This window comes from Protopterus annectens, chromosome 2.part2 (genome assembly GCF_019279795.1).
Source record: "Protopterus annectens isolate FY-2018-M chromosome 2.part2, PAN1.0, whole genome shotgun sequence".
In the NCBI taxonomy this organism is placed as follows: Eukaryota; Metazoa; Chordata; order Ceratodontiformes; family Protopteridae; genus Protopterus; species Protopterus annectens.
This window is the reverse complement of record NC_056730.1, coordinates 733,887,759-733,901,141: the sequence shown is the minus strand read 5'-3', so window position 1 is coordinate 733,901,141 and position 13,383 is coordinate 733,887,759. Positions and strand designations below refer to the sequence as shown.

Genomic DNA, 13,383 nt, shown 5'->3' with positions numbered 1-13,383 from the left:
ACTTTGGGCAAAAAGGAGGGGGTTGTCCTAAATGATACTCTATCAGCATGAAAAATCAAATAAGGAGGGCTGATAAATAAGGCTTGAAGTTCTGGGGGGAACTGGAGCAGCCAAGCTGCTAGCTTCAGTGACTGCAATGAAGGCTGGAGGTCCCCCGACGGATGTGTCAGAAGGTCCGGAACTGGGTCCAGAATCCATGGATCCTCCAAGAGATGATGATAAAGAAATGAGAACTAAATGTGCCAAGGCCAATGAGGGGCTATAAGAATGACAGTCCATCCCAGCGACTTTGCTTTCTGTAGAAGTCTGGGTATTAGAGGGATTGGAGGAAATGCATAGAGGAGACCCGGGGGCCAATTGTGCACAAGTGTGTCTCTCGGGGGTTATCCTGGAGGAGGAATCAGGGGAAAGTAGCTTCTGCATTTCGTGTTGTGACTGGCAAACAGATCGCAGCAAAGCTGGCCCCATTTGCGGAAAATCTTGTCTGCAATCTCTTGTTTGAGGGACCACTCGTGCGGCAACAAGATTGCCCTGCTCAGTTTGTCTGCTATCACGATGGATCTTCCTGGGATGTGCGTTGCCAACAGAAGGCGCTGGGAGGAAACAGCCCACTGCCAAACTCTGAGGGCTTCTTGGAAAATGGGGTAAGACTTGGTCCTGCCCTACTTGTTCAAGTACCAGACCACTGACATACTGTCTGTCTGAATGCAACGCCAGAAGTGCTGTTCTCATCTCCAGAACACTGATATGCAGATGTGACTCTTGATCCGTCCATGTGCCTTGGGCAGTCTTTCCCTGAAAATGCCCCCCCACCCCACCCTATCAGGGAAGTGTCTGTGGTCACAGTGGCTACTGGAGGGGGTAGTACAAAGGGGCATCCTATGGTTACATGAAGAGACGTTAACCACCACTGGAGATCTCTCTTGCAAGAGTCCGTAATTAAAATCATATTGATTCATTGGAAGTTCCTGATAAGACCATTGAGTGAACAGCAGCCATTGAAGAATCTGCATATGCATCCTTGCTAATGGTATAGCCAAGATCGCTGCCGCCATCAAATCCAATACCTTTAAAACTTCTGCGGCTGGTGCTCTGTCCTTCGACATCAATGAGCTGACATGCTGGCGAAGAAGAAAGACTCTCTCGATTGGTAGTCATTGAGTGGTGGTTGAAGTGTCTAACTCCGCCCCTATAAAGATATGCTGCGATGGCGACAAGGTAGACTTTTCTGAGTTGACTGTAATACCTAAATGATTGCAGTGTGTCAGAGTGTATTCCCTTGCCTGAATGAGTTGATGCATGGTGGTGGAGGTAAGGAGCCAATCGTCTAGGTACGGAAACACCTGGAATTCTAGACGCCTCAGGTGAGCCGTGACCACTGCCATGCATTTGGTGAACACTCATGGGGGCTGTAGTGAGACCAAAGGGCAGGGCCCGAAATTGGTAATGATCGGCTCCCAGCCAGAAATGCAGATGATCTCTGGATGGCCTGGCCATTTTTATGTGGTAGTACGCATCCCTGAGATCTATTGAGCACATCCAATTGTCTCTCCCTAAAAAGGGAAGTATAGCCTGAAGCGTGACCATCCGGAACTTCTCTTTCTTCACAAATTGGTTGAGTATGCTGTGGTCCAAAACAGGTCTTCAGTCCCATTTTCTTTGGAACCAAAAACAATCTTGAGTAAGTTCCGGATCCTGCTTGGTCTGCTGGGACTGGCTGGATTACTCTTTTTCTAGCAACTTGAGAACCTCTATAGTTGCTTGTTCCCTGTAACTGGGTGGAACATCCATATTTCTCCTTGCTTGGGTGAGTGGGTTGGAGAACGGTATAAAATACCCTCTGGAAATAATACTTTGTACCCAGCTGTCGTTTGTTATATCTTGCCAGGTGTCTGGCTACAAGGGTAAGCGACCCCCGACTGCCTCCAGAGCAGGACAGTCGGGCCTCTTTTCAGGAGCGTTGATAGGGTTGACCAGAGAAGTGATCTCTGTCACCCTGGTGTTGCGGACCCACTCTGCCATGAGGGTGGCATCTTCCACTATTACCCCCTTCTCTGCCCCTAGAAGAGGGGTTCACCACGTGTCCTGAAAGGCTCCTTGGGCTTTTCGGAACCACATTTTTCCTCCCCTTTGCCCTTTGGGGTAAGGTCGAGTAGGGGTGGAAAAACAGACTCTGATGGCAGACAGAGTCTTTCCCTCCTGTTCACACCTGGTCAGAGTTTCCTTCACTTTAGGCCAAAGAGGGATGAGACATCAAAAGGGGTGTTGACAAATGAAGACTTAAAGGGCTTCGCGAAGGAACACAAGTGTATCCAGGAATGTCTTCTTAGAGCAATTCCTGTACTCGTTGCCCTACTCTTCCTATCGGCTGCATATATGAGGCGCATGGGCAAGCTTGTCGGAAGCCCCTGCAGCTACAGTACCCTGAAGAGTATCTCCCAACTCCTTAAGGAGATCTCTTTGCAGTCTGGTGAAATGGGTCAAATAGTTCAGGGATTGGAGTGTAAAAGGCGCTGAACTAAACATGCGTTTCACATATCGATCCATGATCCTGGACTCTCTTTTAGGAGGATGGATTAACGAGGAAGTCTCAGACATTTCGTTTTTGGTGGCCGCCGCCGCCACCATGGCATCAACAGGGACTCCTTTGGACAAAAAGGATTTATCTACAGGGGCAGAAATTAACTTATTAGGCCTCCAAGGGACAGGTTCCATGCACTCCGGCAATTCTCACGCGCTCCGAGAGACCAGCTGCATGAGCTCATCAAAGGGCGGAGACAACCAAGAGGTAGAAGGTAGAGACCCGAAAGCCTTCAGGAGAACTGACTCGTCCTCAGTAGGGCTTTTGGACTGCCAATCACCCCTCTGTCTAAGGATCTCGAGTATCTCTGCAAAAGAGATATCCTCAGAGGGGGGATCGTGGGACCCTTCTGACTCATCCAAGTCAGTGTCAGATGTCAAAGACTCCTGTGGGGAGAGTCCAAGTGTCTCCTCTTGCACAATCTCTTCCTGGGGACTCCTCAGTGGGGGCCTTTGGGGAGGTCTCAGAAGAGCAAGGGGCGCCCTGTGGGACTACTGGAGGCTCAGGGTCTCTACGCTTGGCCTGGACGATGGAGGCAGAAGCTGACACAGGCGCTTTGGGAGAAGAAGAGGCCAGACATGGTGTCAAGGATGTCTTTGGGGACAAGGCTCTCCTCATGGCTTCGAAGGCATCACTGCTCTGATGAAAAAGAGTCGACAGACCCAAAGGAACCGCCAGCTCCTCCTGCACAGAGGCTGTGGGCTCCGAGCTGGAGGTAGGAGTCGAGCTCATCCGAGCCGAGCCCCTGAGAGGAAGAGTCGGCACCGACAAGTCACTGTGACTATCCTCCCTGGACCCAACAGGAGAGTGTTGGCTCCTAGAGTCCCCAGTCAGCACAGAGGACATCAGAGTAGATGGAACCAATGACACCGGAGCAGGTCTCTGCTCCAAAAGTTCCACGATCAGCAGTTCGGACCTTCTGGCTCCGAAGGTCCGGTACGGCTCGGAGGAGCAGTCAAATCCAGGGTGGTGGTCTTCGGGTCCGATGCTAGGGTCAGAGCCGACAACAATTTAGCAAGGCCTGGTGCCCGTAAGAGCTTCTGCACCAATCGGTCCATATCCAAATCTGAGAGGCTGACAGAAGACCTAGAGGAGTGTACCAACGGTGGCGATTGAAGGAGTGGAGATGCAGGTCTCTCAGAGATGGGCTCCAAAACTGTGGGCCGGCTCTGAAACGAGAAGACACTCTGCTCCGAAGGCTGTGGAGATGATGTCCTGGAATCCTCCACTTTCTTTGACTTTTTCGAATCTTTAGATGCCTTGGAGTCTCCTGAAGGTTTTGACGATTTGGAGGACTTGCTGGCCCCATCCTGGTCAGTCAAAGCTTCAGCAAAGGGATGCTTCAGCAAACCTCTGTCCACAAGCTTCCTTTTTCCTCTCCAAAAGAACCCTTGAGGAAAAGGAGTGGCAAATACTGCAAGACTCCTGCAAATGCACCGCACCTAAACAACAAACGCAATGAACATGCCCATCAGTGACAGATCTCTCTTGCCCGTAGTCTGGACATTTCTTGAATCCAGACTTTTGGTGTTTGTCTTTATCTTCAGACATATCAAAGTAATTAGCTTTAGGCTTAACACTAAAACACAAAGCCACGCAAGCCTAAATAAGCAAGTAACACTCATCTATACCCAAAAAACATAGGTTCAAAGATAACAAACCTACAAAAACAGCAATTAACCAGGATACTTAGAAAACACACACAAAACAATGGCCAAGGGCCAACACTGGTTAAATATGTAAATATCTAAATATTTATATAACTAGAAAACGACGAGGCCACTACAACTAAGCTAAGCTATTTAGCAAGCACCGGAAGGGAAAAGGAGCTTAGAATACACTACAGAACTACTGTAAGAACTATCTACAGAATAATATCAACATATATCAAAAATTAGAAGAAATAACTCACAAAAACACTTTTTTTGGCTCAAGCAATACTGGAACGCCTGAGATCCATGCCACGGCAAACAAGATCTGAGGTAATTCCAGCAGTGCATCATGGGATAAGGGGCTTGGTCTCGAGCTACTGGTAAACCTTGAGCTTTGCTAACGGCTGTATCGGAGCCGATGGATTGGCTCTGAACCCATCAGTAAAGAATGAATGGCGAGATTGAACAACTTCACATCAACAATTTACGTTTGAAGATAAAGAACTTGATTCGTTAAACAAAAAACTTTACATACCTATGAACTGCTTTGGAGGCTTGTCTCTGAGCAGTTATGTTCCTTCCTTGCAAGGAGAACAAGGCACATGAAAGAAGGCATTTTTCATAAACACAGTCACCCTTTTTCAGGTGTTTGAGCAGTTCATTCAAGGCTGCCGAAGAAAGAGTAACATCCCGCTTTGCCAAACCTAGTGTGCAAAGAGCCTGGAGGCTTTCTATGTTAGGTTCTTTTAACATGGAGCTAGAAATATACACAAACAAAAATATCAACTGATGGTTATACAATGACACTGAAAACACATTCTAACAAACATTCACTGTCAAGTAGCTATTCTTTTTCAGTTAAAATGTTTATTACAAAAAAGAAAGAAAGAAAGAAAAGGAAAAACTGAACTACAATATAACTGTTTCTGATACTTGTAACACAACCAAGATTTGTGCAATGCAAATCACTTTCACTTGCAGTGCAGGTACTGCCATGTGAAAGAATGTGAGGTACAGTGGTACTAAACTGGAAGATTCTCATTAGTTTCTAAAACAGCAGTAGTCTCCACCCATAACAACCTCAGCAGTACTTATTGACAGATAAACTCTGGGAATTAAACAACAGTGTAAATTACATCAACAAATAAAAAGAAAAATAGAAAAATAATGAACACGCAAAGCAGGGTTTGCATTAAAACATGTAAAAGCGCATCATTCCAGAATATCAATGAGAAGATTTTCCTTAATAGGTCCTTAAAGTTTACGCTCTCCAACAATCACAATCTGATATATTTTCTGGGAAGGTTGTATATCTGGGGACAATCAAGTGCACATGCCAATGATAATGCAAGGGGGAGCGACTACAGACCCTGGGAACTACTGCCCCATTAGCCTGACAAGTCTGACATGTAAGGCTATGGAGTGCATCATCATGGACCTTATAAATAAGAACATAGGGAATCTCCAAACTCTGGACCTCACGCAGTTTGGGTTTGTGAAAGGTAGATCATGCCTGCTCAACCTGATAGACTTCTTCGAGTCTGTCACCAGAGCTGTGGATGAGGGCAAGGTAGTTCACACAGCCTACCTAAATCTTGTCAAGGCCTTCGACACCATCCCTCACTCAGGAATCACTGATAGACTCACTAAACTAGGCATAAACCCCTATGTCATAGGATGGGTTGCCAACTGGCTCACTGACAGAACCCACACTGTGAAAGTAGTGGACTCCAAATCTGACTACCGCCCAGTTACAAGTGGTGTCTCACAGGGATCATTCCTAGGTCCTCTTTTGTTTGGCATCTACTTCTCTGAAGTTCAAGCCAACACAAAGGGACTCTGACTGACCACGTTCGCAGATGATTGCAAACTGGGAGCCATTACTGACTCTCCAACTGATATAGACATTCTACAAAAAGGCCTCACTGACCATGGCCTTAAGCTCAATGGCAAAAAGTGTATTGTCATTCCCTTTGGGAAAAAATTCAGTGCCCATGAACTAGCACATTGGCAGTAGACCATTAAACACTGAAGGTGTGATAAGAGGCCTGGGGACACAGGTTGACAGCAACCTCTCCTTTTATAACCACATTGCCACTGTAGTCAGAATGTCCTGCTATGTGGCACATCTCATTACAAAAGGTTTCTCATCCAGGAAGAAAGAGGTCATAATCCCTCTCTATTTGTCCCTCATTAGACCTACTAAAGAATACAATACCTCATTTGGTATGTACCTCACTAGACACCTACAACTGGAAAGGCCACACAAATACCTCACTAAGAGGATCTTAGGCTTTAGACACACGACCTATACAGACAGACAAAAAAAACTCCAGCTATACTCTTGTCTTTTATCGCCTACTTAGAGGTGATCTCTGTTTGACCTACAAAGCCATGTCTGACCCAGAGCTGCTAGATATCCTACACCTAAAGAAATCCTGATCCCTCCATGCCACATGCTCCAGGGACCTAAACCTCATTACCACAATAAACAGAACATGCTGGAGGGACAGGTTCCTAACCCAGAGACTTCTCATACTCTGGAACAAACTTCCCATTCACGTCAAGCAGATCACTTCACTGGTCCTCTTTAAGAGAAATCTTGACGAGTGGATGGGCAAGAGGAAGTTCACCCCGGAGATCACTTCAGTGGCCTTGCTTGATAGGGGCACTAGGAACTAATTTTGGGCGGCATGATGCCAGGGAATCATCTTGGGCTAAGCTTATATAAGCTCCAGGGCTGTTAGCCTAGTACACACCTACGAACCTATAATGTGGCAGTTACAGTAGCATATTTTTTTTTAGCTTCCCAATTAACCATCCATAAACTAGTGAGCACCTTCTTACAAATCAAGAAATAAAACGAAGGATCTGATATTTACCTTCTTAAATAAGTAATATACAAAGCACACAGCTATCTGACTTTCAACAAGCACAAATGATTAAAGCTAGAGGAAAAGATAACCTATTCATAGGGGAATTGAAGGAGGGAATTCCACCCCCATTAAGGAGGGTTACTTCATACATTAAATGAAAGACCAGGAATGTTGTCTGTTACCTTTTATAGAAGAAGCTCCTTGATTGGGATAAATCCCAAGTGGTAACCACCAGGGTATAAAGAGAAAGTGGACAGAACATGCACAGAGCTCAGCCTAACTTTCAGAATGGCAGATGAGACAAATTTTGGTGAAACTGTGCACTACGGTTGCCACCTATTGCTGTGGCTACAACCGGACCAAAGTCACACCTCTCACATCATCTGTAACCTCGACCATTTCCACCCCTCTCCCATCCACGTTCTGCCCAATTTTTGATGTCACCATGACATCAGCTGATGGGGAACACCCTCTTTTCCATTTCTGATGCCTGCTTTCTACCGATTTACTATGTTTTTCTGTAAAAAAATCCACCAATTTAACAAACTCCGATAGTCTGTTTCCTTTTCTGAAACAGAATACCAGAGTTGGTACAGTGTTTTCCAGACCTTTAGTTTGATTTTCAGATAGTCCGGAAAAAAAATGGATAAGTGGCAGCCCTACTGTGCACCAAAGACTACATATGACTGCATCACAGTGTCTGCAGCACAGACATTTTTCAAGAAAGCACTGGAGGCAACCACTGTCTCTAGTGGAGTAAGCTTTGGCAACATCAATTGCCAATAGGAGGTTAGTTGTCTGACAGAGAAAAAAAAAAACATTCATTTTGCATTCCAGTTGGAAAGGGCATGCTTTGCAAAGACAAGTGTTTCCTTACATGGTGCAAAGGAGATGAACTGGTCTATGATGCTACATTCAAGCACCTACTTAAAGCAATATGTAAAACAACAGTATTGGTGCAGTAACAAGTCTGTTAGTAATAAGGGAAGACTAGCAAAACAAAAAAGTAACTGGAACCATGAGCAGGGATAAACAGTAGTTAATTCAAAAAATTCAAAGTCCACAGCTTACTTGAAGAGTTGCTTTTTTAAAAGTAATAGTTGTTTATTCCAAGAGTTTAAAAGCCATAATGTAGTTAGAAGTGGTAATTTCACAAGTTTAAAATCCACAACGTACTTAAAACGTTGCAAGTGCAGAAGATACTTTCACCCAAATAGGCTTCATCAGGCAAAGAAACTGAGCAACACGTTGTGCTTAGCTTATATAATCAAGGTATAGTCACATGATCCAGTCACGTTAAAACTGTAGTCACATGGTAAGATAAAAATAAGTAAAATACGCATAAAATTGTATGTATAAAAATGTAACAATAACAGTAAGAAATATAATAAATAATGATAGTACTTGTAAAATTTTTGATTTTTCACAATTTTTTTTTAAAACATATAGGGTACAGACAAATACAAAAAGTTCACTGTACTTGAGTATGTAAGTACTTCAAATAAGGCTTAATGGTAATCATGTCATTCAAGCCAGGGTATATGTGCCTTAAATCTAAAAATCCATTGCTGTTCTATCCTGTGTGTAATTTAATTTCACCCCCTCTAAGTGGTGCACAAACAACATGCAAAACAGCAAATTTAAAAGTATGAGTTATATCTGCATTATGAACATGTTTATATAAGGCATTTGTTTGAACACTCCTCCTGATGTCTGGCATGTGTTGACCTATTCTCTCTCTCTCAATTTTCTATTTGTCTTGCCTATGTAGTATGCTTCGCACTTGGAGCAGTTTGCTATGTATATTATGTGTTGTGTGTTGCAATTACCAAATGCTCTTAGTTCAAAAGCTGCATCTTTGACTCAATGTCTAACAAGCTTGTCAGTATTAATGTACTTGCAGAAAGTGCAATCATTACATCTGTACGTTCTTTGCTTATTAGTGTAAAAGTAAGACATTTTTTGGTTGCTCTTTATAACAAAGAATTTTCTTTAAGTTACTAGCTCTTCTATAACTAAAACTTCATGAATCTGATATGATATTCCTTAGCTCTGGCATCTCAGTTAGTATAGACCAGTATTTTTTAATAGTGCTCTTTATGACTGGTGTATTTCTATCATGTGTAAGAGTGTATCTTAATTTGATATGATTATGACTGGTGGACGATCGTACGTCTCTGTTGGTGGTTAACAGAGGTGTGTATTCTGTGGATCTCTTGTTTATAATGTCTTGTTTAACTGTTTTAAGTTGTTGCTGATTATAACCTCTCTGTATGAATTCTGAAGCAGTCCTTTCAAGTTTCTGTTCCATTAGTGAATCATTTCTATTTAATTGTATTTAATTTAGCTATCCTAACAAGCTGATTTACAAAGTACCTTCATTATTTATTACATTTCTTAATGTGATTGTCACATTTTCATACATACAATTTTATGTGTATTTTACTTATTTTTATCTTATTATGTGACTACCGTTTTAACGTGTGACTAGATCATTTGACTACACCTTTGATTATATAAGCTATATCTAAGCACAATGTGTTGCTCAGTTTCTTTGCCTGATGAAGCCTATCTGGGTGAAAGTGTCTTCTGCACTTGCAACTTTTTAAGTATGTTGCGGATTTTAAAACTGTGCAATAAGCAGCAGCGTTTTAAGTCCATTGTGGGTTTTAAACATGTGGAATAAGCACTTTTAACTACATTATGGATTTTAAACTCTTGGAATAAACAACTATTATTTTTTAAAAGAGCAACTCTTCAAGTAAGTTGTGGACTTTGAATTTTTGAATTAACTACTTTTTATCCCTGCTCATGGTTCCAGTTAATTGCAGCAGTATATCAGATGCCAAAGTACATCCAGAATGAAAGAACATCTTTCCCCTGGCTTTTGCCCCTGTAAAGGAAACCAAGAGGTTAATGTGCTGGTTGAGGGGAAATTCCAAGACAACCATTGGAAGGAAGCATGGGCCTTCCTGAATGATGCTATAATTTTTATTTTTAACTTGGAAAATGAAATGGTCATTCTTGGACCTTTTTCAGTCATGATGCCAACCATAGGGACTGTAGCACATCAAGCAGCATTAAAAAGCTCGATATGCAGCATAACTAGAAGACAAGAGTATACCCTGAACTTGGAGGTGAGGCAGAGATCTTACCACTAAACCAACATTGTATGTGCAAAAGACCATATATGGCACCTCACAACAGCAGCGTAAAACTCTAAGATCTTAAAGTCAGATGTTATAAGCTAGAAGAAAAATGCATTTTCCAAGAAAAAACTTTAAGGGATACAACTACTAGTCTCAAATAGCAAACCAGGCAAACATGAATTTCAAATATAAGGGATGGGAAGAGTTCTTCACAGAGGGGAGATATAACAATTGTTAAGGAACAGCCAACCAGCCACTTGTTGTGAGCCACAATCAAGCTTTCCAAAAGGTCTTGATGCTCAGACTATTTGCACATGCACCCTGACCATGGGAAAACTATGCCCCAAGTAATACAAGTGAGTAGGTGAAACAGGTTAAAATCACATGCAAGATGACTGACCTGAATGCTGAGTAAACACCCAAATGACTATGCCTCCACTTGCAGGTATATGCCTATTGAGTGGATAGTCTCTTAGTTGACTCAATATGTTTTGAGAATGCAGCCATCAAATCGATCCATATCAAGGGGGTCCATTAAAAGCCAGGCCTAGCAGTTGAGCGACTTGTCATATCAACCACGTGGGACATTTTTAGTTTGGAATGGGAGATTTTCCTGCATCTCAAGTGATCCACAAACTTGAAATCATCACCATCTTCACCATTGAAGGATGGCACCAATAAGCCTTGATCTTTCCTCCCTGAAAATTGTGATGAAACATAGAATTAATTCCTTACATTAGATGGGTAAGAGGACTGCTGAATGACTGTTTTCAAGCACAATCCGAGCCAGTACAGCAAGATTTATAGTTTACTACTGATGTTTCCTAGAATCTCCTACACCTAATGAGAGATAAGGTATCCAAGAGCAACCTCTTCTCTTGTGCTGCTAAACCACAATGAAGAGGGAAAAGACCATATTCACTTGCGTGACAAAAACATCAACGTCAAAAGTGCTTTAGACACTGAACAGGTACAGCTTATGAATGCACAGTTGCAGGATAAAGCAAGCTAAGGGGCTTACAGCATCCACTAGCTCAGTCTCCCAGAGATGGCAAATGACAGACGAGTAATACTGATACCTCTTGTCTACAATCTACTGCCAGATGAGCACTTCTGCCCTGTAGAGAGGATATGAAGTTATGCCCACTTCTTCTTTAGGCAAAACATGATGCACTAATTGTCACACTGGATAAGGAGAGTCCTCAGATCAGATCGGTCTCCAATGCCTTACAGGTCTGAAGGACTACTCATACTACATGGCTGATGTGCTGTCCCAGCATCCCCTGCCAGCAGTGGGCCATGCTACATGCACTATGTGGTGGCCAAGGAGGCATTTCCAACCCACAAGCAAAGTGTCTGCCATCAAAATGTGAGATGTACTTCTCTGCAAATAGGAAAGACCCACCAAGAAGACTATTAGAAACGGTCTTCCACTCCAGGACCTGGCAACAACAACCGAACACCAGAAGCAAGTCTACAAAAACAACCAGTGGCTCCAAAGCCAATGGCACTTTATAGTCTACTGCAACGTCTGCATACTTAAGCATGCAAATGGCACTATGGAGATGGTGGGAGCCATTACGACCAAAAAGTACAGCAAAATTCAAGCCTGGAAAATGTACTGTGTCCTCATCCAGTTAATTGATGTCATGACCTCCTGGTCCCTCTCCAAGACCAGGAACAACTAACAAAGTGTGCCCAGCTGTATAATACTAAGGACCTCTTTTAACAGATTACAACCAAAGCAGCACCTATAGCAAATATGCTTCCAAGCAGACCCTTGGTCTGGCCAAAGAATATCTCACCTAGGAAATGGGTATCTAGAAACTTGTCCTTCAGCTACTTTGCCAGAGAGAAGGATCTGAGCAACTCCATTCTGTGCAGGCACACTACTGAAACTGCAGCCCCAGCTACAGGGTCAGCACAGTCAGACTTTTTTTTTAAATTCTTTTTTCCTCCCTTCTGTCACTTGGACAGACATTCCAGTGCCCCATGTCTTTTACTGGGTCTAATGGCACATTTTCCCAGTCCAATGTCCAGATTTGAGCTGAGGCCAGTAAGGATCTTAAGGGCATCCTGGGAGAGGGGTCATTCGCTCCATCTTCAAACTGGAAGATTTTTACATTTTTTAATCTATCCTGTTTCTCCCTTCCACACTCCCATGCAGACCCTGTGGTTATGTCCAAGAGACAGGTGGGCAATAGAGACTTGGGGTGTACTGCCTTGCCTCCATGACAGCTCAGCCACTCTCCACTACGGATTTTCAGAGGAGATGCCCAGGAGATTGCCCACCCTCCCATGGATGGTGATGCCCATCCCTCTCTGCCACTCCATCACTTGCCCAAACTGCTAATCAAACCAGAGCTTAGTCAAACTTATAGCAATAAATATTCTGTGCAACATTTACCTCATTGCTTCAAAAGCCAAAGCTATTTGGGTAGATTAGCATAGCTTAGAAATAAAAAGAAGGGAAATGGAATCCAGGAACTACTAGATCATGGATCTAGCAAAACCTGTTCTGGACCTGGAAAATGAATCTATCTTGTAAAGCTTTTTGAAGGTACAGTGGATATAAAAAGTGTACACAACCCTGTTAAAATTCAAGGTTTTTGTGATATAAAAAAATGAGACCACAATAAATAATTTAAAAACTTTTCTCACCTTTAATGTGACCTATAACCTGTACAATTCAATTGAAAATCAAACAAATCTGTCAGGAGAAAAAAATATAAAAAATAAAAAACGTACAATAAGCTGGTTGCATAAGTGTGCACACCTTTAAAATAATACTTTGTTGAAGCACCTTTTGATTTAATTACAGCATTCACTCTTCTTGAGTATACACCTCCCACCAATTAGAGAGACTGATTAACCCCAAATAAAATTCAGCTGTCCTAGTAGGATTTTCCTGACATTTGCTCAGTTGCCTGCTACAGCAAAAGCCATGGTTCACAGAGAGCTTACAGTGCATCAAAGGGATCTCATTGTTGAAAGGCATCAGTCAGGAGAACGGTACAAAAAAATTTCCACAGCATTGGATATACCATGGAACACAGTGAAGACGGTCATTAAAAAGCGGAGAAAAGATGGGACAACAGTGATGTTGCAAAGAACTGGACGTCCCT

At 42.9% G+C, this 13,383-nt stretch overlaps 1 protein-coding gene across 1 annotated transcript in view; it reads right to left on the bottom strand.

Moving 5' to 3' along the window:
* Positions 1 to 13,383, bottom strand: part of TTC37 (tetratricopeptide repeat domain 37) — a 2,356,248-nt gene that overhangs the window by 506,875 nt on the left and 1,835,990 nt on the right. The window contains exon 31 of the mRNA XM_044064132.1: positions 4,769 to 4,990. Within this exon, the coding sequence (XP_043920067.1) occupies positions 4,769 to 4,990 (222 nt within the window). The remainder of the gene's footprint in view (positions 1 to 4,768; positions 4,991 to 13,383) is intronic.